The sequence below is a fragment of the Heterodontus francisci genome, chromosome 10, assembly GCF_036365525.1.
Source record: "Heterodontus francisci isolate sHetFra1 chromosome 10, sHetFra1.hap1, whole genome shotgun sequence".
In the NCBI taxonomy this organism is placed as follows: Eukaryota; Metazoa; Chordata; class Chondrichthyes; order Heterodontiformes; family Heterodontidae; genus Heterodontus; species Heterodontus francisci.
In genome coordinates this window covers 17,702,713-17,726,314 of record NC_090380.1, presented here as the reverse complement: position 1 = coordinate 17,726,314, position 23,602 = coordinate 17,702,713, and the positions used below count along the sequence as shown (strand labels likewise).

General features: G+C 41.9%; 2 protein-coding genes across 7 annotated transcripts in view; one reads left to right on the top strand and one right to left on the bottom strand.

Annotated features, from left to right (window-relative positions):
* Nucleotides 1-13,789, bottom strand: part of kctd4 (potassium channel tetramerization domain containing 4) — a 29,677-nt gene extending 15,888 nt beyond the window's left edge. For 3 of the 5 annotated variants that reach the window (XR_010975786.1, XR_010975785.1, XR_010975784.1), the window contains exons 1-2: nucleotides 13,280-13,693; nucleotides 12,478-12,921 (exon numbers count right to left, since the gene is read on the bottom strand). The gene's annotated coding sequence lies outside the window, so the exon portion shown is untranslated. Of the gene's footprint in view, nucleotides 1-12,477; nucleotides 12,922-13,279; nucleotides 13,694-13,770 lie in introns of those variants that run through there. The other 2 variants (XM_068040184.1, XM_068040185.1) reach the window with 2 other exon arrangements.
* Nucleotides 1-23,602, top strand: part of gtf2f2a (general transcription factor IIF, polypeptide 2a) — a 139,056-nt gene that overhangs the window by 107,733 nt on the left and 7,721 nt on the right. For both annotated transcript variants that reach the window (XM_068040183.1, XM_068040182.1), the window contains 2 exons: nucleotides 4,735-4,816; nucleotides 15,476-15,575. In XM_068040183.1, the coding sequence (XP_067896284.1) occupies nucleotides 4,735-4,816; nucleotides 15,476-15,575 (182 nt within the window). The remainder of the gene's footprint in view (nucleotides 1-4,734; nucleotides 4,817-15,475; nucleotides 15,576-23,602) is intronic.

Genomic DNA, 23,602 nt, shown 5'->3' with positions numbered 1-23,602 from the left:
AAAGGTATGGCAGTAAATAAAGGGAAACAGTTAACAAAACAATTCAAACTGTTCAACAAAAATACATTCCATGAAAAAACAAAAACTCCGTGAGAAAGATACATCCGTGGCTTACGAGGGAAGTTAAGGAGAGTATTAAAGAGGCTTATAATGTTGCGAAGAATAATAGTAAGCCACAGGGTTGGGAATGTTTTAGAAACCAGCAAAGGGTGACTAAAAAGTTGATAAAAAGGGGAAAAAATAAAATGAGAGTAAACTAGCCAGGAATATAAAAACAAATTGTAAGAACTTTTTCAAGTATGTAAAAAGAGTAGCTAAAGTAAACGTTGGTCCTTTAGAAGCAGAGATGGGAGAAGTTATCTTGGAGAATGAGGAAATGGCTGGGACGCTGAACAAATATTTTGTGTTTTTCTACACATTGGAAGACACAAATTACCAGAAATAGAGGGTAACCAAGGGGCTAATAAGAGTGAGGAACTTGAGGTAACTGATATCAGCAGAGAAAAAGTATTGGAGAAACTAGAGGGGATAAAAGCTGACAAATCCACAGGACCTGATGGTCTACATGCTAGGTTTCTAAAAGAGGTAGCTGCAGAGATAGTGGATGCACTGGTTATGGTTTTCCAAAATTTCCTAGATTCTAGAACAGTCCCAGCAGATTGGAAGTTCGCAAATGTAACACTGCTATTCAAGAAAGGAGGGACAGAGAAAATGGGGAACTACAGGCCAATTAGCCTGACATCAGTCATTGGGAGAATGTTGGAATCAATTATTAAAGAAGTTTTAATAAGGCACTTAGAAAATGATCAAAGTCAACATGGTTTTACAAAAGGGAAATAGTGGCTGACAGATTTATTACAGTTTTTTGAGGATGTAACTAGTAGGGTAGATAAAAGGGAACCAGTAGATGTAGCATACTTGGATTTCCAAAAGGCATTCGATAAGGTGCCACACAAAAGGCTAATAACACATGATAGGGGCACATGGAGTTGGGCGCAATATATTAACATGGATAGAGGATCGGTTAATTGTCAAGAAGCAGAAAGTAGGGCTAAACAGGCCATTTTCAAGTTGGCAGGCTGTAACTAGTGGAGTGCTGCAAGGATCAGTGCTGGGGCCTCAGCTATTTACATTCTATATTAATGACTTCAACAAAGAAACTGAGAGTAATGTATTTAAGTTTGCTAACGATGCAAGGCTAGGTTCATTGTAAGCTGTGAGCAGGGCACAAAGAGGCTGCAAAGATAGGTTAAGTGAATGGGCAACAAGGTGGCAGATGGGGAAGTGTGAGGTTATTCACTTTGGTAGTAATAACAGAAAAGCAGAATTTTTTTTTTTTAAAGGTGTGAAACCTCTAAATGTTGAAGTTCAGAGAGAGTTAGGTGTACTCGTACAAGGAACACAAAGTTAGCACGCGCACGAGGAACACAAAGTTAGCATGCAGGTATTCTCTACCCCAGAGGGCTGTGGAGGCTCAGTCATTGAGTATGTTCAAGACAGAGATTGATAGATTTCTAGATACTAAAGTTATTAAGGGATACGGGGATAGTGTGGGGAAAATGGCATTGAGATAGAAGATCAGCCATAATCTCGTTGAATAGCGGAGAAGGCTTGAGGGGCTGAATGGCTCACTCCTGCTATGTCCTATGTTTCCTATGTACAGCAAGCAATTAGGAAGACAAATGGCATGTTGGCCTTTATTTCAAGGGGCTTGGAGTACAAGAATAGGGAAGTCTTGCTACAATTGTAGAGGGCATTGGTGAGAACACACCTGGAATATTGTGTGCAGTTTTGGTCTCTATACTTAAAGAAGAATATACTTGTATTGGAGCTGGTACAGCAAAGGTTCTCAAGGTTGGTACCTGGGATGAGAGGGTTGTCCTGTGATGAGAGGCTGATTAAATTGGGCCTAAACTCTCTGGAGCTTAGACAAATGAAATATGATCTCTTTGAAACATACAAGATTCTGAAGGGGCTTGACAGGGTAGACACTGAGAGGTTGTTTCCCCTGGCTGGGGAATCTAGAACATGGGGGCACAGTCTCAGATTAAGGGGACAATGGTCAATCATTTAGGGCTGAGATGAGGAGCAGCTTCTTCACTCAAAGGGTTGTGAATCTTTGTATTGAATAGTGGAGCAAGCTCAAGGGGCTGTCTGGTCTACTGTTGCTCCTATTTCTTGTGTTCTTATGTATCAAGAAACAGCTGAGCACACTGGTTACAGCTAAGACTATGGGCCTTGACAACATCCTGGCTGTAGTGCTGAAGACTTGTGCTCCAGGACTATCCATGTCTCTAGCTGTCCTGTTACAACTACATCACTGGCATTTACCTGACAAAATAGACAATTGCGCAGGTATGTCCTGTCCACAAAAAGCAGCACAAATCCAATGCGCGGCCAATTACTTTTATTATTCGTTTGTGGGATGTGGAGTTCGCTGGCTAGGCCATGGTCCAGTCATGGATAAAAAATAAAGCCATGGTCCAATCATGGTTACAAGAGCTGAATTCCAGAGGTATGGTACCAGTAACTTCCCTTGACATCAAGGTAGCATTTGACCGAATGTGACGTCAAGGAGCCCTAGTAAAACTGAAGTCGATGGGAATCAGGAAAATTCTCCACTGGCTGGAGTCATACCTCGCACAAAGGAAGATGGTTGTGGATGTTGGAAGCTAATCAACATAGCTGTCAGGGCAGTGTCCGGACATTCAAGTATCTCAACATCATCTAAGGCAAAGCAGCCAGTATGATCGGCACCCCATCCACTACCTTAAACATTCACTGCTTGCATCACCAACGCACTGTGGCTGCATTGCATCTACAAGGTGCATTGTCGCAACTCACCAAAGCTCCTTCGGCACCACCTCCCAAATCAATAAGCTCGACAACTTAGAAAAACAAGGGCAACAGGTGCATGGGAACACCACCACCTACAAATTTCCCTCCAAGTTGCACACCGTCCTGACTTGGAACTATATCACTGCTCCGTCATCACTGACCCAAAATCCTGGAACCCCCTCCCTAACAGCACTGTGGGTGCATCTACACACGGACTGCAGCCGTTCAAGAAGGCAGCTCACCACCACTTTCTCAAGGGCAGTTAGGAAAGGGCAGCAAATGCTGGCCTTGCCAGTGATGCCCACATCGCAAGAATGAATAATAAAGAAAAAATGGTGTCAGGTCGTTTACAGTTTCTTCAGGAGAGCAGATTGTGATTTTGCATTGTGTAGAGGGGCTTAGAATTCATTTTCTGGTAAGGCTGTGCTGGGTTTACCCCAGTGGCTTAGCTGGTAAAGACGATGACTGATGGAATCATTCATGCCAGGATCCTTTTCCTTTTCAGTGCTGTATTAGCCAATTTCTGCCAGCGCAGGGGGAGGTGGAGAAAACATGGTGAGGCTTCCTGCTTCCTGGTCATTGCCTAGTGACATCTGCTGGGGTGTTTTTGTGCGGATGCCTGGCTAGGACAAAATGGACATGTGATGCTCCCGCAGTTGAATAGAATGCCCACACTTGCTGTGAGTGTTCATATGTATGATGGCCATTGGTTTGCAGTACCAGGGAGTTCCTATGCAAGTGTACCCCATCTAGGAGTTGAGTTTTCAACAGAAAAGAAGGGGGAACATTTAGAGGTGGGATGGAGAAAGTGGTTCTGGATTAAATAAAAAGGATTAATGTAGCAGTTGATTTAAGACTACTGTTTAAATGCAGGTAATATTTTTTACAATGCTGCTTAAAGATATATCAATGTTGGGCAATAGCAGGAGACAGAGAGCTTTTTCCCCAGCTTTTCCATTTTGCCATTTGATTATTTTTTGCTTTCAGCCTTTGACAAACCAATGTAATTGGGTCTCATGTTGATAATTACTTGTTGGTTTTGCTGAAGTAAACAAAAAGACTTTGGTTAAATGTTTTTTAAGGACTAAAGTCTAAATTTTTATCAGCTGCATGGTGTTTAATTTTTATAGCTTTGTCTGTGTCACGTTCTGTAAAGTGCCAAAGAAAATCAGTATTCAAAGGCAATTGGCTCACAGCTGCTCATGTTTATTTAATAGTTATTCTGAATTAATTTTGTGATATTTCATGCCTAGATACAGGGTATTTTTTTATTACTGTGGTATTTCATTTGAAGATAGGGAAAGGAATGTCTTGCTGCTCTTTGTAGCCTTTCAGCTATAATCTATAATTTTCTTGCGAGAGAGGGAATCTTATTGGACGGTGTCCTTTCGTTCCCCATATTCCCCCAACCTTCATGCCATCAATTGTTACTTATATCACTGTGTTCAGAATCTGGCTGAAATTGCCATTTGATAAACATTCTGCTCTAATGTAAAGAAAATGAAAGCATGCTGCTGTTCCATTTACATTAAAGCCCCTACCCACACTGTCCAGATGGATCAGCCATATTCAGCAATTCTCCAGTTCGCCTTGAACCAGGCAGGCAAACAACAGTGGTTGTTCTCTTGTAACACAGCATGAAGTTAGATGTAAGTCACCCAACCCATTGTTTGACCATAATGTAGGATTAAATGAATGGTGGGTAATTGTTCCCCAGCAGCTTTCTGCATTCAGTTTTGAAAAGGGGGTTTGGGTAAACAAATCGATGTCTTTTGACACATCTTGACGGTAATTTTACATTTGACAAATTTTGATGTTCTGAACTTTAACAGTGTTTTTCAGTGCTGTGAATAATGCTCAATGCTCATTTTGATTTTCCTTTTTTCTCATCCTAAGAAAAATTAACCTTTGAAGGAGTTGTGGTTCAGCGTGCAGAATGTAGACCAGCTGTCAATGAATCTTACATGAGATTAAAAAGGTCAGTAGTAACTTTGGTAGCAAAGTAACATTTCGTTTAAATTCACTGTTTGACATCCTGTGGTCTGCAGTGCATTAAGTGGTTCTGACTTGATGCAGACCCAGTCATAGTATTGCCCTTGTCATGAAATTCTAAACTAATTTGCCTTATGTGTAACTGCATTAGCCTTTCACCAAAATACTATGATGTATTACTTGTGGCTCCTTATTTTTATAGAAAAAAATCAAACAGTTTTCTCCCTGAGGTAGTTTTGCAGAAGGCATTGTGTGACTCAGATAAGATGATCCTTCATTGTTAACCCTATCGAAGCCATTGGCACCCTTTCTTCTGGACTGCTCAGAAGATATTTTGTCAAATAGCAAAAGGGCTGACGTCGCACTTGATAAAAACATCATGGAGTTAGCCTGGTCACTGCACTGACCCACCTGAGTGCCGTGGCAACATCCTTAGTTTTTCAACTCAATTAATAGAGTCATAGAGTTATACAGCACAGAAACAGGCCCTTCGGCCCACCGTGTCTGTGCCGGCCATCAAGCCTATCTATTCTAATCCCGTTTTCCAGCACTTGGCCTGTAGCCTTGTATGCTATGGTGTTTCAAGTGCTCATCTAAATACTTCTTAAATGTTGTGAGGGTTCCTGCCTCTACCACCCCTTCAGGCAGTGTGTTCCAGATTCCAGCCACCCTCTGGGTGAAAATTTTCTTCCTCAAATCCCCTCTATACCTCCTGTCCCTTACCTTAAATTTATGCCCCCTGGTTATTGACACCACTGCTAAGGGAAAAAGTTTCTTCCTATCTATGCCCCTCATAATTTTGTATACCTCAATCAGGTCCCCCCTCAGCCTTCTCTGCTCGAAGGAAAACAACCCTAGCCAATCCAGTCACTCTTCATAGCTGAAATGCTCCAGCCCAGGCAACATCCTGGTGAATCTCCTCTGCACCCTCTCCAGTGCAATCACATCCTTCCTATAGTGTGGCAACCAGAACTGTACACAGTACTCCAGCTGTGGCCGAACTAGCGTTCTATACAGCTAGTTAACTAACTAGCTAACTATCTGGGGACAGTTTTCAGCTGATCAGATGGGAGTTTTTGCTTATGTGGGTCCCAGCTCCAGAATGGCGTGTTTGTGACTGGTAGGTAGCGTGTTCTAACTTTCAAACAAAAATCAGTGCCGAAAAGTTCAAATTACCTAGAATAATGTAACAAAATTGAAAAGGGAGAATGGGAACCAAATAAGCATTAGGGAATAAGGGCAGACAGAAAGCGCACAAGATTTTATTTTGCTACAGTGTTAAACCTTAAACTGGGTGACGTTTGTACTCAAGTTTCTCCTTGTGGAAGATGAGGGATGAAATTTGATGGTCTTGTTTGGAGGAAGGTAAAACTGCATTGAGAGTTGTCCCTTCATTGCTCAGGATGTCATTGATGGGTTAGTATTCTATGGAAGCAGCAACATTGTGTATGTCTGTTTAGATATTCCTGCCTTCAAACTGAGTGGATTTAAAGCACAGTATTTTTAAGTGGGTTGGTGGTTTTTAAAATTAAAAATCATGAGAGTAATCAATGTTTCACTACATTGGGACCTTTGCTGTTTGTAGTATATATAAATGATTTGGAGGAAAATGTGGCTGGTCTGATTACTAAGTTTGCGGACGACACGAAGGTTGGTGGAGTTGCGGATAATGATGAGGATTGTCAGAGGATACAGCAGGATATAGATCGGTTGGAGGCTTGGGCGGAGAAATGGCAGATGGAGTTTAATCCGGACAAATGTGAGGTAATGTATTTTGGAAGGTCTAATGCACGTGGGAGGTATACAGTAAATGGCAGAACCCTTAGGAGTATTGACAGGCAGAGAGATCTGGGCATACAGGTCCACAGGTCACTGAAAGTGGCAACGCAGGTGGATAAGGTAGTCAAGAAGGCATACGGCATGCTTGCCTTCATCGGTCGGGGCATAGAGTATAAAAATTGGCAAGTCATGCTGCAGCTGTACAGAACCTTAGTTAGGCCACACTTAGAATATTGCGTGCAATTCTGGTCGACACACTACCAGAAGGACATGGAGGCTTTGGAGAGGGTACAGAGGAGGTTTACCAGGATGTTGCCTGGTCTGGAGGGCATTAGCTATGAGGAGAGGTTGGAAAAACTTGGATTGTTTTCACTGGAACGACGGAGGTGGAGGGGCGACATGATAGAGGTTTACAAAGTTATGAGCGGCATGGACAGAGTGGATAGTCAGAAGTTTTTTCCTAGGGTGGAAGAGTCAGTTACTAGGGGACATAGGTTTAAGGTGAGAGGGGCAAAGTTTAGAGGGGATGTGCGAGGCAAGTTTTTTTACACAGAGGGTGGTGAGTGCCTGGAACTTGCTGCCAGGGGAGGTGGTGGAAGCAGGTACGATAGCGACGTTTAAGAGGCATCTTGACAAATACATGAATAGGAAGGGAATAGAGGGATATGAGCCCCGGAAGTGCAGAAGGTGTTAGTTTAGGCAGGCATCAAGATCGGCGCAGGCTTGGAGGGCCGAATGGCCTGTTCCTGTGCTGTACTGTTCTTTGTTCTTTGTACATAGTGCTAAGATGCAGGTATGTTCCTGTAATATTGGCTGGAGAGGGAGAAAGGTGAGGGAGAGTAGAGGGTGCTGAGCAGAGGCCAGGGCTATTGTGAAAAGAAAAGGAATGCTGAACTGCACAGGCTGGTTTCCTGTACCTTTTAGCTGCTACACTGGAACCCTAGGGGGAAACCTGTCATCTTGGCGGCACTGGGGTTTAAAAGTATAAAGAAAATCAACAAAATGGAACATATTGGAACGCATTTTCAAAATTTGTGACTCCACAGGCTGCTGCTGGGCATTATCTGATGAGTTCTGCCCTTCAGTATTTAGGCATCTATTATTTATGAGAAAACGTCAAAAAGTCTGCTCAACAAAGTGCTTCTGTTAGCATTTTATTGCCAAAAGTCCACATGGACTGAGTCATATAGATGTAGCAGTGGTTAAAGTGGACTGCAACATGACCATGTAGTGCTCCAGCTTTTAAGAGATGTTAGGTGAATGTATGTAAACAGGAGACTCACAATTTCACCCTTTTATTCAGTAGTTCTCTGCTTTCTCGTAATACTTGATTAAAATTAGGTTAAGGGATAGGTCAGTAGAGATGCATTGGCAGACATTTAAGGGGATATTTCAGAATACACACATTAGATACATTACGAGAAAGAAAATTTCCAACAGGAAGGCCCACTATCTGTGGTTAACTAAAAAGGTTAGAGATATTATCAAACTTAAAGAAAAAGCATATAATTGTGCAAAGATGGGAGGCAGGCCAGAAGATTGGACAGAATATAAAAAACAGCAAAAAGAATGATGAAGGAAAAATTAGAGTATGAGAGAAAGCTAGCTAGAAATATAAAAACAGTAAGAGTTTCTATAGATATTTTAACAAGAAAAGAGCTAAAAAGAGAGCAGTGCTCCTATAGAAAGTGAGCTTGGGGAATTAATAAAGGAAAATAAGGAGACGGCAGATGAATTGAATAGGTACTTTGCATCGGTCTTCACTATCGAGGATACAGTAACATCCCAGAAATAACTGTAATTCAGGAAATGGAAGGGAGGGAGGAACTCAAGAAAATTACAATCACCAGGGAAGTGATACTGAGCAAATTGTTGGAGCTGCGTGCTGACAAGTCCCCTGATGGGCTTCATCCTAGGGTCCTCAAAGAAGTGGCTAGTGAGATAGTTGATGCGTTGGTTTTAATTTTCCAAAATTCCCTGGTTTAGAAAATAGCGAACATAACTCCTTTATTCAAAAAGGGAGGGAGACAGAAAGCAGGAAACTGCAGGCCAGTTAGCTTAACATCTGTCTTGGGGAAAATGTTAGAAGCTATTATTAAAGACATTATAGTAGGGCAGTTAGAAAAATTCAAAGTAATCAGGCAGAGTCAACATAGTTTTGTGAAAGGGAAATCATGTTTAACCAATTTGTTGGAGTTCTTTGAAGAAGTAACATGTGCTGTGGATAAAGGGGAACCGATGGATATTCTGGATTTCCAGAAGGCATTTGATAAGGTGCCACATGAAAGGTTATTGTGGAAAATAAAAACTTATGGTGTAGGAGGTAACATTTTGGCATGGATAGAAGATTATCTAGCTAACAGGAAACAGAGAGTATCCATAAATGGGTCATTTTATGGTTGGCAAGATGTAATAGATGGTGTGCCACCGGGATCAATGTTGGGGTCTCAACAATTCACAATTTATATAAATGACTTGGATGAAGGGAATGAAGGTATGGTTGCTAAATTTGCTGATGACACAATGATAGGTAGAAAAGTAAATTGTGAAGAGGACTTAAGGAGGCCACAAAGGGCTATAAATAAGTTAAGTGGGTGGGCAAAGATCTGGCAAATGGAGTATAAAGTGGGAAATTTTCCATTTTGGCAGGTAGAATAAAAAAGAAGCATATTATCTAAATGGTGAAAGATTGCAGAGCTCTGAGATGCAGAGGGATCTGGGTGTCCTAGTGCATGAATCGCAAAAGGTTAGTATGCAGATTCAGCAAGTGACTAGGAAAGCTAATAGAATGTTATCATTTATCGCGAGGGGAATTGAATACAAAAGTAGGGAAGTTATGCTTCAGTTGTACAGGGCATTGGTGAGACCACATCTGGAGTACTCTGTACAGTATTGGTCGTCTTATTTAAGGAAGGATGTAAATGCATAGGAAGCAGTTCAGAGATGGTATACTGGACTAATACCTGAAATGGGCAGTTTGTCTTATGAGGAAAGGTTGGACAGGCTAGGCTTGTATCTGCTGGAATTTAGAAGAGCAAGAGGTGACTTGATTGAAACATATATGATCCTGAGAGGTCTTGACAGGGTGGATGTGGAAAGGATGTTTCCTCTTGTCGGAGAATCTAGAACTAGTGAGATCACTGTTTAAAAATAAGGGGTGCACATTCAAGACATAGATGAGAATTTTTTTTCACTCAGAGGGTCATGAGTCTTTGGAACTCTCTTCCTCAAAAGGCGGTGGAAGCAAAGTGTTTGAATATCTTTAAGGCAGAGGTAGATAGATTTTTGATAAGCAAGGGGGTGAAAGGTTATCGGGAGTAGGCAGGAATGTGGAGTTGAAGTTACAATCAGATCAGCCATGATCTTATTGAACGGGCCAAGTGTTCGACTCCTGCTCCTAATTCTTATGTTCGTAAGTTTGCAAACTCAGGCTTTCTGTGTTAATATTCAGCCTTTGTTTTTGCATGATTGTATGATTCTTAATGACCCCTCAGTCCTTCCTGCAAGGGTCACTACTAGCTCACTTCTGGGTCTAGCTCTCTAAGGCCACTGTTAGTACAGTGGGTTAATTACTTAATACCAACATTAACTTCTCAAAATCATAGTTATGCCAGTAAAGGAAAAGTACTGCACGTAGGAAAGAAAAGTAGATGGCGTATACTGTACAGGGCTTTGGTGAGACCATACCTGGAGTAGTGTGTTCCCTGTACCTAAAGAAGGCTATACTTTCCTCCGAGAGGGTACAACAAAAGTTCACTAGATTGATTTCTGGGATGAGAGAATTGTCCTCTGAGGACAGATTGAGTAGTATGGGCTATATTTACTGGAGTTTTGGAGAATAAGAAGTGATCACATTGAAACAAATAAGATTCTGAGTGAGCTTGACAGGGTACATGTGGAGAGGCTGTTTCCCCGGGCTGAAGAGTCTATCTAGTACTAGGATAAGGGGTGACCATTTTGGACTGAGATGACGAGAAATTTCTTCACTCAGAGAATCTTTGGAATTCTCTATCTAGAGAGTTGTGGATGCTCAGTCATTGAGTATGTTCAAGACAGAGGTCCATAGATTTTTGAACTCTAAAGTTATCAAGGGATATGGTGATAGTGCGGAAAAGTGAAGTTGAGGTCGAAGATCCGCCATGATCTTATTGAATGGTGGAACAGGTTCAAGGGACCATATGGCCTACTCCTGATTGTATTTCTTACGTTCTTATTGCATGATTGCTGTCAAAATAGCTAAAGGTGAAACTAGAAGGACCAAACCCGACACCGTCCAACCAATGTAGAACAGCAAACCACACAGAACAGTGAAATATCGTACAGCATCAACCATTGTTATGTTTTACTGAAATTCCAATGGCAACTCCGCTCAGCACCGCATCTTAAGAGATTCCACTTTAACCACTGATCTTTATTGAGTTAGCCTACTTCAACAGAGTTTTCATTTGGGGTACTATGGTTATCCTGAGCTAAGGAGGGGATAGAAAAATTCAGCCATGGTTTCTGGACCTGATTGCTATTCACGTTGGAAAACGTGCATGTATGGACGCAGGGTCGGATTCAACTGAGAGACAGTCTATAATCGGGCAGTCTGCCGATATCGGAGCAGAATTACGCACAAAGAACGGTCATTCAGGTGAGGAGCTGTGCACCAGCAAAAATAAGTGATTTAACAGGGGGGGAGAAGTCTGGAAGAAATAACCTTATTGCCAAAGAAAGAATAAAATATTACATTTATGGCTCGTGTCTATTTGAACACAAGAATAACTTGTTCTCAGCTACCATTTATGTCTGTGTTGTACTGTTGTGTTTTTTTTATTGTGAAAATCGTGAAATGTGACAGGCATGAACAGGCTTGATAGATTAATATACCCAGATAAAGCATTTAAGAGCATAGTCTCTTCACAAAAGATAACCTTATCCACGATCAACAAACTCCCCAGAGTGTTGACCTTTGCAAGCAAAGGTTCCTGAATGTTAATTATTCAACGTTATTAATTCTAATTATTCTATGTTTTTAAATGCACCCTATAACTGCCAAATGTTCCAGCAAAAATTAATATCATTGTTACTGTCGGAATAAGTAGTTTTAGTAAATGAGTCCTATTTTATAAGCTCTGTGAATACTTTTCCAGTCGCTTCAAAGCTCACTGAATCCTGAGAATCCAGGTACAAGATGTATGGAATTAATACAAGTTCTGATGACTGGTTTGTAATTCTGAATTCAAAAACAGTATACTGGATGCTGGGAATGATCTTTGTATTAAGGCTTTTACACCCTTGCATAGAATATAATAGAAGGCAGAACTTATTTTTATTTTCTATTTCTGATCTCAATTTCCTTGTAAAATTTTAATCAGAAGTGTTCGTTCTGAAGTCTGACACTGTTTCCTTTTTAATGTTGCAGTTTAGTAAATAACTTTCTTTCTCTTTCTAAAAGTGAGTGGAACCACATGTGTCTCACAAGTATCTAACAGATAATCATTTAGTAATGTGACCCTGATGTTTGCAGTAGCAGTGAGGCAGAGATGCCGAATGCTTAAAATGGCTGCAGTTGAAAGACCTTAAGACAAATAAATACAAGGAATTATCATTTGGCTTTAACAACCTCTTATTCAGCACTGACTGTCTGTTGATTTAAAGATGTCCATGCATATTGTTTTGTTTGAATTACTTTACTGGTGGAGTAATCAAGACGGTTGCTATTGAGCAGCGTTAACTGCTGGTTAGTGATTCCATCTGTGTTGCTATGAATTGAGTTCCCTGCCATGGTTGTGCTCAGTAACTCCTCCAAGCGAGTACACACTACACCATCAAAAGAAAAAAGCACAAGACGATAAATAAAGGATGCTGACATTAATAACTCACGTTTTAAAGAAGTGATACCGGTGGTGGCATTGACTGTGTTGAAGCAAGTAATAAAAATAAAGACGTGATCATGCACCGTAGAGCCACATTTATAGAACAGAATCTATCAGTCCGAAAGCCAGTGCAAACAGGTTGTACAGAGATTGATCATTTTGGAGGCTCAGTAAATACTTCAATATCAAACGGGCAGAAGGATTGGATTCCCATTAAACTCAGCAGTTAATACTCGATAGCAGGCCAACACAGGTTACGAAACTGTAGCTCCTTGCTTCTTCAGTATCTGGTAAGCAGCAATTAGTTGTGAAATTCAGGAGTGGAACTGAACAATGCAGTCTTTTCATAATCTACCTACCTTCGTATCTTTAACTTTCATTCACCCAAGATAACAGGCTGTTCCCACCAATCTTCTAAATTCAGTGGTCTTTTATTTTGCAAACTGGAACACTGCAATTTGGAAAAAATCTGTCATAAGAATTCTTGAATCATGAAAAATGTTATTGCGCCAACCTCAATCTGCAAGTTGCCCAGTATTTTGAAATAGTTTCCATAACTGGCCTGTGTATCCCTGAGAGAATTAAAAAGGCTATAAAATCAGCCCAAATGTTACTATAACTCACTTGTGTCATTGTGTATTAGCTTTGGAGCTCAGTGTTCAAAATACCTCCATGTTAGCATTTTAACAAAAGAAGTAGAATTATACTGAGATGCAATACATTGTGAATTTTATTTGATAGACTTTAGTGAAATATTTAGTATGTTAATGACTGGTAAAAGAGGCAAAAAAGATTTAAAATGTTCTTACCTTTTGGAAGCAGAGGCCACTTCTGTTACAACCGATGGTGGTTTGTAGTTTAAGTGGTTGTGCCTTGCCAAGGCAGGGCTGTACAGTGAAGAAAAGGAAATGAAGGCTGAGGAGCTGCTGATTGTTGCAGAAGTGTGGTGGCAGTGTGACTCAGAGTGTCCAGGAGTTGGGTAACTATAAATTATAACCATGAACCCAAGCGACTGAGCACCTACATCAGATCGTGTCTGGGGAAAATTAAACTCATTATATATTACTCATTCAAAAACAAAAAAGTGGGAGACTGGAAATGGTATTAGGGAAATGTTCTGTTTATCAGCTTGTTCAATTTAACTCTTAAGTGGTAGGGCTCTAACCACAAGATTGAGCAGATTAATTGTTAAATGGGCTCTTGCTCAGTTCCTTTCCTCTTTCTCCCCCTGTAATCCATGTCTGTAATATAATCCGCTTTTTTTAATGATCATTCTTACCCCACCATTTCCCCTCCTTACCTGATGGTGGTGATTCATGCTTCTCTTATGGTTCCTCGGTTGCTGCAATGCTTCAGTACATTGCTCCATTAGCCACTCTTTTTGTGCAAGTCTGGATATTGGATGTGCAAAGGCTGTTTGGCTTTGAAGAGCATCACAGCCAATCTTGATTTTACCCACTGATCACTATCATCGTTACCTGGGTGCACATTTCTTGAATCGAATTTTGTAAGAGGTTGTTTCTGATTGGGGGTGACAGCAAGGGTTGGGCTTGCAGCTTTCCCCCTTCACTGTTCAGCTTCCTCGTCTCGGCCATTCCAGGAGGAAGAGATGTGAAGAAATTTATGGGGCAAATCAATCCGGCCTGTTTCAGGCACATCCGAATTTGACAGTGGCATTTTCAGAGGTCTGGAACACCACCATGCATCTCCAATTAGTGTGAGCCACAAAAAGTGTACAAGGGCGATAAGAATGATTCAAAGAAAATAACCTGGACTGTTGAAATGCTGTCAGTCAGTCATGCTTTTTATTTACTATCTCATCCATAATACAGTAAATCTGATTTCCTTTACCTATATATAGAGTGCTGAAATTTATACACAGGTGTTCAAAGCACTGTCACACCAGATTGAATTGATTCAATGTTAAATTGGGTTCCTGCTCAGCTCCTTTCCTCCTCTTTCTGTCCAACTCTCCACGTTTGTCATGTAATCCACTGGCTTTTTGTAATCTCTTATCCCAAGTTCTCCCCTTCTTTCCGGATTAAAGACTGCTTTCCTTAGATTTCAAAATGTTCATCCTTCTCACCAAGATTTTTTTTTTATTTATTTGTTCATGCAATGTGGGTGCCACTGGCAAGGCCAGTATCTGTTTCCCATGCCTTATTGCCGTTGAGAAAGTGGTGGTGAACTACCTTGTTGAACCATTGCAGTCTTTGTGTTGTCTGTATGCTCACAGTGCTGTTGGGTGAGGGAGTTCCAGGATTTTGACTCAGTGACAGTGAATGAATGGTGATGTTGTTGGACTTAGCAGGGTCGACTGGGCTGGGTGTGCCTTTGTTCTGTCCGGTGCTTTGGTCGATGTCGGGAGACCTGTCAGCTTTTATTTAAATAACTGAATTTAAATTCCTCAGCTGCCATGGTGTGATTTGAACTCATGTCTCTGTATTAATAGTTCAGGCTTCTGGATTAGTAGTCCAGTAACATATCCACACTCCTCCAGTCCACAAACCTCTCAGATCTCTGGTTACCTCCACTTCTCTCATGTTGCACATTGTGCATTGTCATCACTTCACCATTGGTGGCCGTGCCTTCAGCTGCCTAAGCTCTGAAATTCCCTACCTAAACCCCTCACTCTCTCGACTTCTCTTTCCTCCTCCTTTTGACCAAGCTTTTGATCACCTGTCCTAATCTGTGTCTCAGTGTCAAGTGTTGTCTAATAGCACTCCCATGAAGTGCCTTGGGATGTTCCACTACATAAAAGGAGCTTTGTAAATGCATAAAAATACAAAATACTAGAAATACTCAGCAGGTCAGGCAGCAACTGATGAAAGATCATCGACATTAACTCTGTTTCTCTCTTCACAGATGCTGCCAGACCTGCTGAGTATTTCCAGCATTTTCTGTTCTTATTTCAGATTTGCAGCATCACTTTGTATGTAAATGTATGTTGTTTTTGTTGCCAAGCAATGTATTCTAATGCATTGATTTTACTTCCATCCACCCAGACAGCAAATTGAAGAATCATCCAAACCATTCCGTCTCTCCCTACAACTGGATAAGGCTGTAACAACAAATTATAAGCCTGTAGCAAACCATCAGTACAATGTAAGTCTGATTTGTTTACTAATCACATTGAGACATGCTATCAGCCCATATTAGCAGAGGAGCCATCAATACATGATTAGGCCAGTAAGGGGTATATCTCTATGTGTGGTATGTGTGTGGAGTTGTAAAGTACTCAATGGTGGGGCTTACCAAAGCATGCAATGCTATTTTCAATGTCTCAGGCAGTTAAGATTACTTCGATCTTAATGTTAATCCGTTTTGTAATGTTTTATTAAATTACCGTTTTACCTGAATTGAAATAAAAATCTGTGGTGGATGAGGCAGGAATTATTTTACGATGTGGAGGAAAGGAGGTCAAAAATGTATTGCTTTGCAGTGGGTGTTAAGAAAAGGATTGGGAAACCAAAATCAATTACACATGTTTTCTGGGTGGCCCCAGAACAGAATTTCATACCAATCTCTGAAATTTTGCATTCTAGATTCCCCTGAAAGGGCAAGGCCGTCTGACTCTGTTGGAGCATCTTGTGGGGGAGGGGGTGCACAACGATGAAGCTGTGATGCCCTCATGGTTGAATAGTCTGTCTCTTCTGCACTTCCCCTTGCCCACAAAGCCAAACTTCCCCCAAGGCTACCTCCTGCCCTAGTCCTGAACTCGTGTCTCTCTCTAGTCTCTCTCCTATCTTTCTTCATGGCCTCTCCAAGCTCATCTCATGCATGAGACCCATGTCCTGCTCCCTTGACTCCATTCCCACTAAACTGCTATCCATCCAACTTCCCTTTCCTGGCCCCGATTGCCAGCTGAAATTGTAACTGGTTCCCTCTTCCATCCTTTCAAAATTTCCGTTATCAGCCACCTCTGGAAAACAAAACAGCTTGGAACCTTCTGTCTTTGCAAACTTCTGCCCCACCTTCAATCTCCCTTTCCTCTGTACGGTCTTTGAAAGTGCTGTCACCTTCCCTGTCCATGCCCATCTGTCCTACACTAACTCCCTCCTTGCCCGTAATCTCTTTACAGCTTGCAGCCTTTGGCACAGTCAACCACACCATCCTCCTTCAGTGTCTCTCCACGTCTCTCGAGTTCAGTAGAGCTACCCTTGCTTGATTCCTTGTTTAGCTATCTGATCATAGCCAGTGCGTCACTGGCAATGGCGTCTTTTTCTACCTGCACGTTGTTATCTCTGAAGCCCTCCCAAGGATCTATCCTTGACTGTGTCCTCATCCTCATCTACATGCTACCCCATGATGACGTCATCTGCTACTGTGGGGTCCATTTCCACATGTATACTGATATCACTCAACTCTACCTCAGCACCATCACTTTTGATCCCTCTGCTGCCTCTATGTTGGCAGATTGCTTGACCAACATCTAGTCTTGGAGGAGCCGCAAATTCCTTTTGCTCAACTTTGGGAAGACTGAAGCCGTCATCTTTAGCCCTCAATGCTAACTTCATATCCTAGCCATCAATTCCATCTCCATCCCATCCCTGTCTCAGGTTGAAGCTCACTGTTTGCAACCTCGATGTCCTATTTGACCCCAAACTAAACTTCCAACCCCATATCACAAAGACCACTTAGTTCCCCCTCTATAACATCGCTCACCTTCACCACTGCCATTCCCCATCTGCTGTTGAAACCCTCATCCATGTTTTTGTCACCTCTAGACCTGACTATCTCAGTGGCTAGCCTCCCATCCTACACCCTCCGTAACTTCTGTTCATGCAAAACCTGCTGTATCCATATCTTACTCTGCACCATTTCCACTCACCAATGACCCTCACCGACCTCCTATAGAACCTCTAATAACTCCAGTTTAAAATGCTCACACGAAAGCAAATACTGCAGGTGTTGGAAATCTGAAATAAAAGTAGAAAATGCTAGAAATACTCAGCGGGTCTGGCAGCATCTGAGGAGAGAGAAACAGAGTTAACATTTCAGGTCGATGAAGGGTCATCACAGATGCTGCCAGACCTGCTGAGCATTTCCCGCATTTTCTGTTTTTATTTAAAATGCGCATCCTTGTCTTTAAATTGCTTCATGATCTTGCCTCTCCGTATCTTTATAACCTCCGCCAGCCCGTTCCAGAACTCTTCATTCCTCTGACTCTGTTCTCTTGTGCAACACCGTCCCTTTGGCAAAAGAGCCTTCCTCAATAGAACTTGGCCTTGTGTTCTGGAATCCTCTCCCCAAGCCCTATTGCTTCTTCACCCCCTCTTTAAGACCCTTTTTGAAACCCATCTCTTGGATCAAGATTTTGGTCACCCATCCTACTATCTGCTTTGACTTGTCCATGTTTTTTGATTGCACCTGTATGAAGCATCTTGGAACACTTCTCTACATTAAAGACAGTGTTTACATAGAATATACAACACAGAAAGAGGCCGTTCGGCCCAACCCCAGTCCATGCTGCTGTTTATGCTTCATTCAAACCTCCTCCCATCCTTCCTCATCTAACTCTATCAGTATAACCCTCTATTCTTTTCTCCCTCATATCCTTATCTAGCTTTCCCTGAAAAGCATCTATACTATTCACCTCAACCAGTCACTGTGATGGAGTTCTACATTTCCACCACTCTCTGGGTAAAGAAGTTCCTTTTTGAATTCCCTATTTGTCGTCTTGGTGATTACCTTATATTGGTGGCCTCTTGTTTTGTTCTTCCCCACAAGTAGAAACACACTCTGTGTCTAGTCTATCAAAACCTTTCATAATTTTAAAGACCTCAGTTTTTTTTCAAGAGAAAAGGACCCAGCCTGTTCACCCTTTCATGATAGGTTTAAGCTTACGGTTCTGGTATCATGCTTGTAAATCTTTTTTACACCCTGTCCACTACTTATATATCCTTTGTATAATGTGGCAACCAAAAACGTGCACAATACTCCCAAGTGTGGTCTAGCCAAGGTTCAACATAACTGTAGCGTAATTTCTGTACTTTCCAATTCTAACCCTCTAGAAATAAATCCTAGTGCTTGGTTTGCTTTTCTAATGGCCTTATTCACTTGTGTCGTTACTTTGTGTGTATTTGTACTCCCAGATCCCTTTGCTCCTGTACCCCATTTCGATTCTTATTTTCCAAATAATATGTGGCCTCCTTATTTTTCTTACTATAAATACAAGTTATTGATGCACACAGTCTAGGCTCAAACATTAAAAATGTCTGCAAGGGTGAGGTACTGTAGAGCAATGATCTCCCCAGGAGCAGTGGCAAAGCATGAGTCTGTGCCTTAGGGTGAGGAAGAAAGTTCTGTTAAAGTGTCTTTTTTAAGTCTTTTTTAAGTTTATTAACATGTTTGGTTTGCATGTCTAAGGCACAGTACATGTTGATCACACATACTGGATCTACGCTTAGAGAGAGATGTTTTGATGTACTATCAAATATTACTGACATCTTGCTGCTCCTCCTAGTTCAAGGCAGGATGTTGGAACCCTCAAGGGAAGGGATGATGATGAGTGGGTGTGAACTGACAATTATGGCCATCTGATATTTTTCTGTGTCCAGGCAAACACATCAGATTGGTAGATATCCCACATATTTATGGTGGGAGAATAACAGCAGAAGTTCATATAATGGCGAAAGCTGCAGCTCTCCATGTCAGGTCTGCAAGAGGCAGACAGTTCAGTTACTGTCTGTGATTTCCAGGACTGCTGTCAAGCATGCTTAGATGTGGGGGACATCTGGAATATGTGCATGCTGTCTTCTTACTACTGCAGGACTTCCATTATTGAGGAAAGCTGGGATGAGGTGTTTGAGATATTTGTTTGATTTAGCTCACTGATTCTCTGCTGCACATATAGGTCGAGAGTTGGGTTCTAGATCATTGTCTCTCTCCTGCAGTAATTGATGGTCCAGCCCTCGTTCTCCAGTCCTTTATTTGTGTTAATGAGGAGAACCAACAGGGATTCAAATATGGAGACATTACAACTGAACTGAGCATGATCCTGTCTCATCCGACAACCTCATGTCAACATTTCGATAGGGGTAACTCAGCAATCCCTAATCTATGTCTCTGTCACCTCTGGATTCAATTTCCCCAATGCTCACCTGGACAATCTCCCTTCTTCCACCTTCCATGAACTACAGATGATATAGAATACCACAGGCTGTTCCCACCTTCACTCATTGCCCTTACTCCTTCAACTCCTGACATCTCCTCACTCCCCACCTCTGCAGTCTTCCCTAGCCAATATGTCCTTGTGCAAACCCTTCGTTTCTCCAATTCTGAATTCTTCTCATTTCCTGCTCCACATCAGTGGCCAATACTTAGGCCTCCCTGCCCTCCGGAACTCATTTCCTCAGCATCTGCCTCTTATCACTTTCCTTCCTGCTTCTACGACTGCTTTTGGCTCCCTTCAGACTTCTCTGTTCCTTCTTTAAAGAGCTGGAGGGGTGCTATAGCAATCTATTGTAAATCTGATTGTTTGAAAACTGCTTATATGGTTGATACAGTGAACATAGGAACAGGAGGAGCCATTTATCCTCGAGGCTGTTCCCCTCCATTCAATGAGATCATGGCTGATCTGTGACTTAACTCCATTTATCTGCCATTTTCCCATATCCCTCAATACCTTCGGTTAACAAAAATGTATCAATCTTGCAGTTAACATTAACAATTGACCCAACATAAATTGTTGTTTATGGAAGAGAGTTCCAAACTTCTTCTACCCTTTGTGTGTTGAAGTGTTTCCTATTTCACTCCTGAGGGTCTGGCTCTAATTTTTAGATTATCTTTAAAAGGAAGTAGAACACAGCAGATGCCTTAACACAAATTTTTCAAAGTTCTCTCAATTCAGGAACTATTCCTTTATATTGGAAGATTGCTCATTGCACTTCGCTATTTAAGAAAGGTGAAAGAGGAAAACCAGGAAATTATAGACCTGTTAGCCTTACGTTTGTTGTCAGGGAATTGCTGGAGTATATAATTAAGCATAAGGTGACTGACACCTTGAAAATTTTTAACTGATCAGAGAGAGGCAGCTTGGTAGGGTAAAGGGTAGGTAATGTTTGACGAACCTGATTGAGCTTTTTGAAGAGGTGACTAACATAATGGACAGGGATAAAAACAAGAAATGCTGGAAATACTCAGCAGGTCTGGCAGCATCTGTGGAGAGAAAAGCAGAGTTAATGTTGGACAGGGAAATGTCTATGAATGTTATTCGCAGAGTTAACGTTGGACAGGGAAATGTCTATGAATGTTATTCATATGGACTTCCAGAAAACATTTGAAAAAGTCTAGCATAACATACTGTTAGCTAAAGTCAAGCTCATAGAATTGAAGGCAAGTCATTGACCAGGTTAGGAAATTGTCTGAGCAGAAGGACATAGAGAGTAGGGATAATGGGTGGGTAATCTAAGTGGCAGGATGTGACTAGTGGTGTCCCAAGAGGGTCTGTTGCCTTCCTTACCTAAACCTCTCTGGCTCTCTACCTCGCCTTCTTTAAGATGTTCCTTAAAACCTACCTCTTTGACCAAGCTTTTGGTCACCTGCCCTACTATCTCCTTATGTGGCTTGGTGTCATATTTTGTTTGACATTGCCTTTGTGAAGCACTATGGGTTTTTTTAAAATTAAAGGCACTATATAAATACAAGTTGTTATTGGAACCTCAACTATTCACTATTTATTAATGACTTAGATCAGCAGTTCTCAAACTTTTTTGATTGAAGGGTCCCTTTTCAAAAGGATTAGTAATCACAGACCCTCATCTAAATTACAATTCTGTATAATACTCAAAATGAAAGTGCTGCGTGTAAAGAGTTTTTTTTTATTCATTCATGGGATGTGGGTGTCACTGGCTAGGCCGGCATTTATTGCCCTTGAGAAGGTGGTAGTGAGCTGCCTGAGGTGGTGGTGAGCTGCCTTCTTGAACCGTTGTAGTCCATGTGGGGTAGGTACACCCACTGAGCTATTAGGAAGGGAGTTCCAGGATTTTGACCCAGCGACAGTGAAGGAACAGCGATTAGAGTCCAAGTTGGGATGCTGTGTGACTTGGAGGGGAACTTGCAGGTGGTGGTGCTCCCATGCATCTGCTGCCCTTGTCCTTCGAGGTGGTAGAGGTCGCAGGTTTGGAAGGTGCTGTCAAAGGAGTGCATTTTGTAGATGGTACACCCTGCTGCCACTTTGCATCGGTGGTGGAAGGAGTGAATGTCGAAGATGGTGGATGGGATGCCAGTCAGGTGGGCTGCTTTGTCCTGGATGGGGTCGAGCTTCTTGAGTGTTGTTGGAGCTGCACCCATCCAGGCAAGTGAAGAGTATTCCATCACGCTCCTGACTTGTGCCTTGTAGATGGTGGACAAGCATTGGGGAGACAGGAGGTGAGTTACTCGCCTCAGGATTCCTAGCTTCTGACCTGCTCTTGTAGCCACAGTATTTATATGGCTGGTCCAGTTCAGTTTCTGGTCAATGGTAGCCCCTAGGATGTTGATAGTGGGGGATTCAGCGATGGTAATGCCATTGGATGTCAAGGTGAGATGGTTAGATTCTCTCTTGTTGGAGATGGTCATTGCCTGGCACTTGTGTCGCGCAAATGTAATTTGCCACTTATCAGCCCAATAATGCTTTTAAGAAAACAGGTATTTACTTACAGATAACAGTGAGTTCGGTGTGCCTGCTTCAACTTGCAGTGTCTGTCTATCCTTGGCAGGAGCACAAAGAAAGCAGGAGCCCAGGGAGAGCAGAACATGAAGAAAGCTCAAGGGGAGCTAGGGGAGAACAGGAGCTCTGTGGGAGCAGAGCAGGGTGAGCAGGAGCCCAGAGAGAGCAGGAGCACAAGGAGAGCAGGGCACGAGAAGACCATTGGGGAGCAGAGCATGGCTCCAGCTGCTGCTCACTCACTTCCTCTTGACCACAGCGCCCACCAGTGGGTCAGCCCTGTGTGTGGACCCACCCTGTGTGTGGACCCCTGGAAGGTCACTGTAGACTGCAATACCAGAACCACTGACTTAGATCATGGGATAAGAAGCTATGTAAACACATTTGCCGATGACACAATGATAGGTGGCATTGTATGCAGTGTAGATGGAAGTATAAAATTACAATGTTACTGATAGATGAAATAAATGGGCAAAGCTGTAGCAAATGTAGGGAAATGTGAGGTCATCTACTTTGGGGCTAAAAGGATGGAACAGGGTATTTTTTGAATGGTGAAAAGCTAGAACCAGTGAAAGAAACTTAGCAGTCAAGGTACATAGATCATCAAAATATCAGGAACAGGTATGGAAAATAATCAAAAAAGCTAATGGAATGTTGCTCTTGATATCTGGAGGACTAGAATTCAAGGGGTTCGAAGTCATGCTTCAGCTCCACAAAGCCCTGCTTAGACCAGACCTGTAGTGCTGACTACATAGTGTCCTTAGCAGGAGTACAGCATAGATTTACCAGAATGATACTTGTACTCCAAGGGTTAAATTATGAGGAGATATTACACAAACTAGAGTTGTGTTCCTTGGAATTTAGTAGGTTGTGGGGTTATTTGATCAAAGTTTTCAAGATATTAAGGTGAACAGATAAGGTCGGGGAGTCTAGGACTAGGGGACATGATCTTCAAATTATAGCCAGACCTTTCAGGAGTGAAATTAGGAAACACAGCTACACACAAAGGGTGTTAGAAGTTCGGAACTCTCTTTGCAAAGGGCATTTGATGCCAGATCAGTTGTAAATGTTAAATCTGAGATTGATACATTTTTATTATACAAAGATATTAAGGGATATGGGGCAACTGCGGGTATATGGAGCTCGGTCACAGATCAACAATTTGCCGTCAATTCCATGAGGTTAAGAGGGATTTTGTCAGTTGCCTTCAGGAAGGCCATATAAATAATATTGATAGACATTCCCCTGTTCACTACTTTAGCCACCTCTTCAAAAAATTCAGTCAGGTTCATCAGGTATGGCCTACCCTTTACACATCGCAAGATGTTCAGTCAACCTATCCCTAATATTAGACTCTAGTAATTTCCTGACAACAGATGTTGGGATAACTGGTCTATAATTCCCTGATTTATCTCTCTCACCTTTCTTAAATAGTGGAGTGACAAAGAATTTTCTGAACTAAAGCAATGGTTCCTGAATCAAG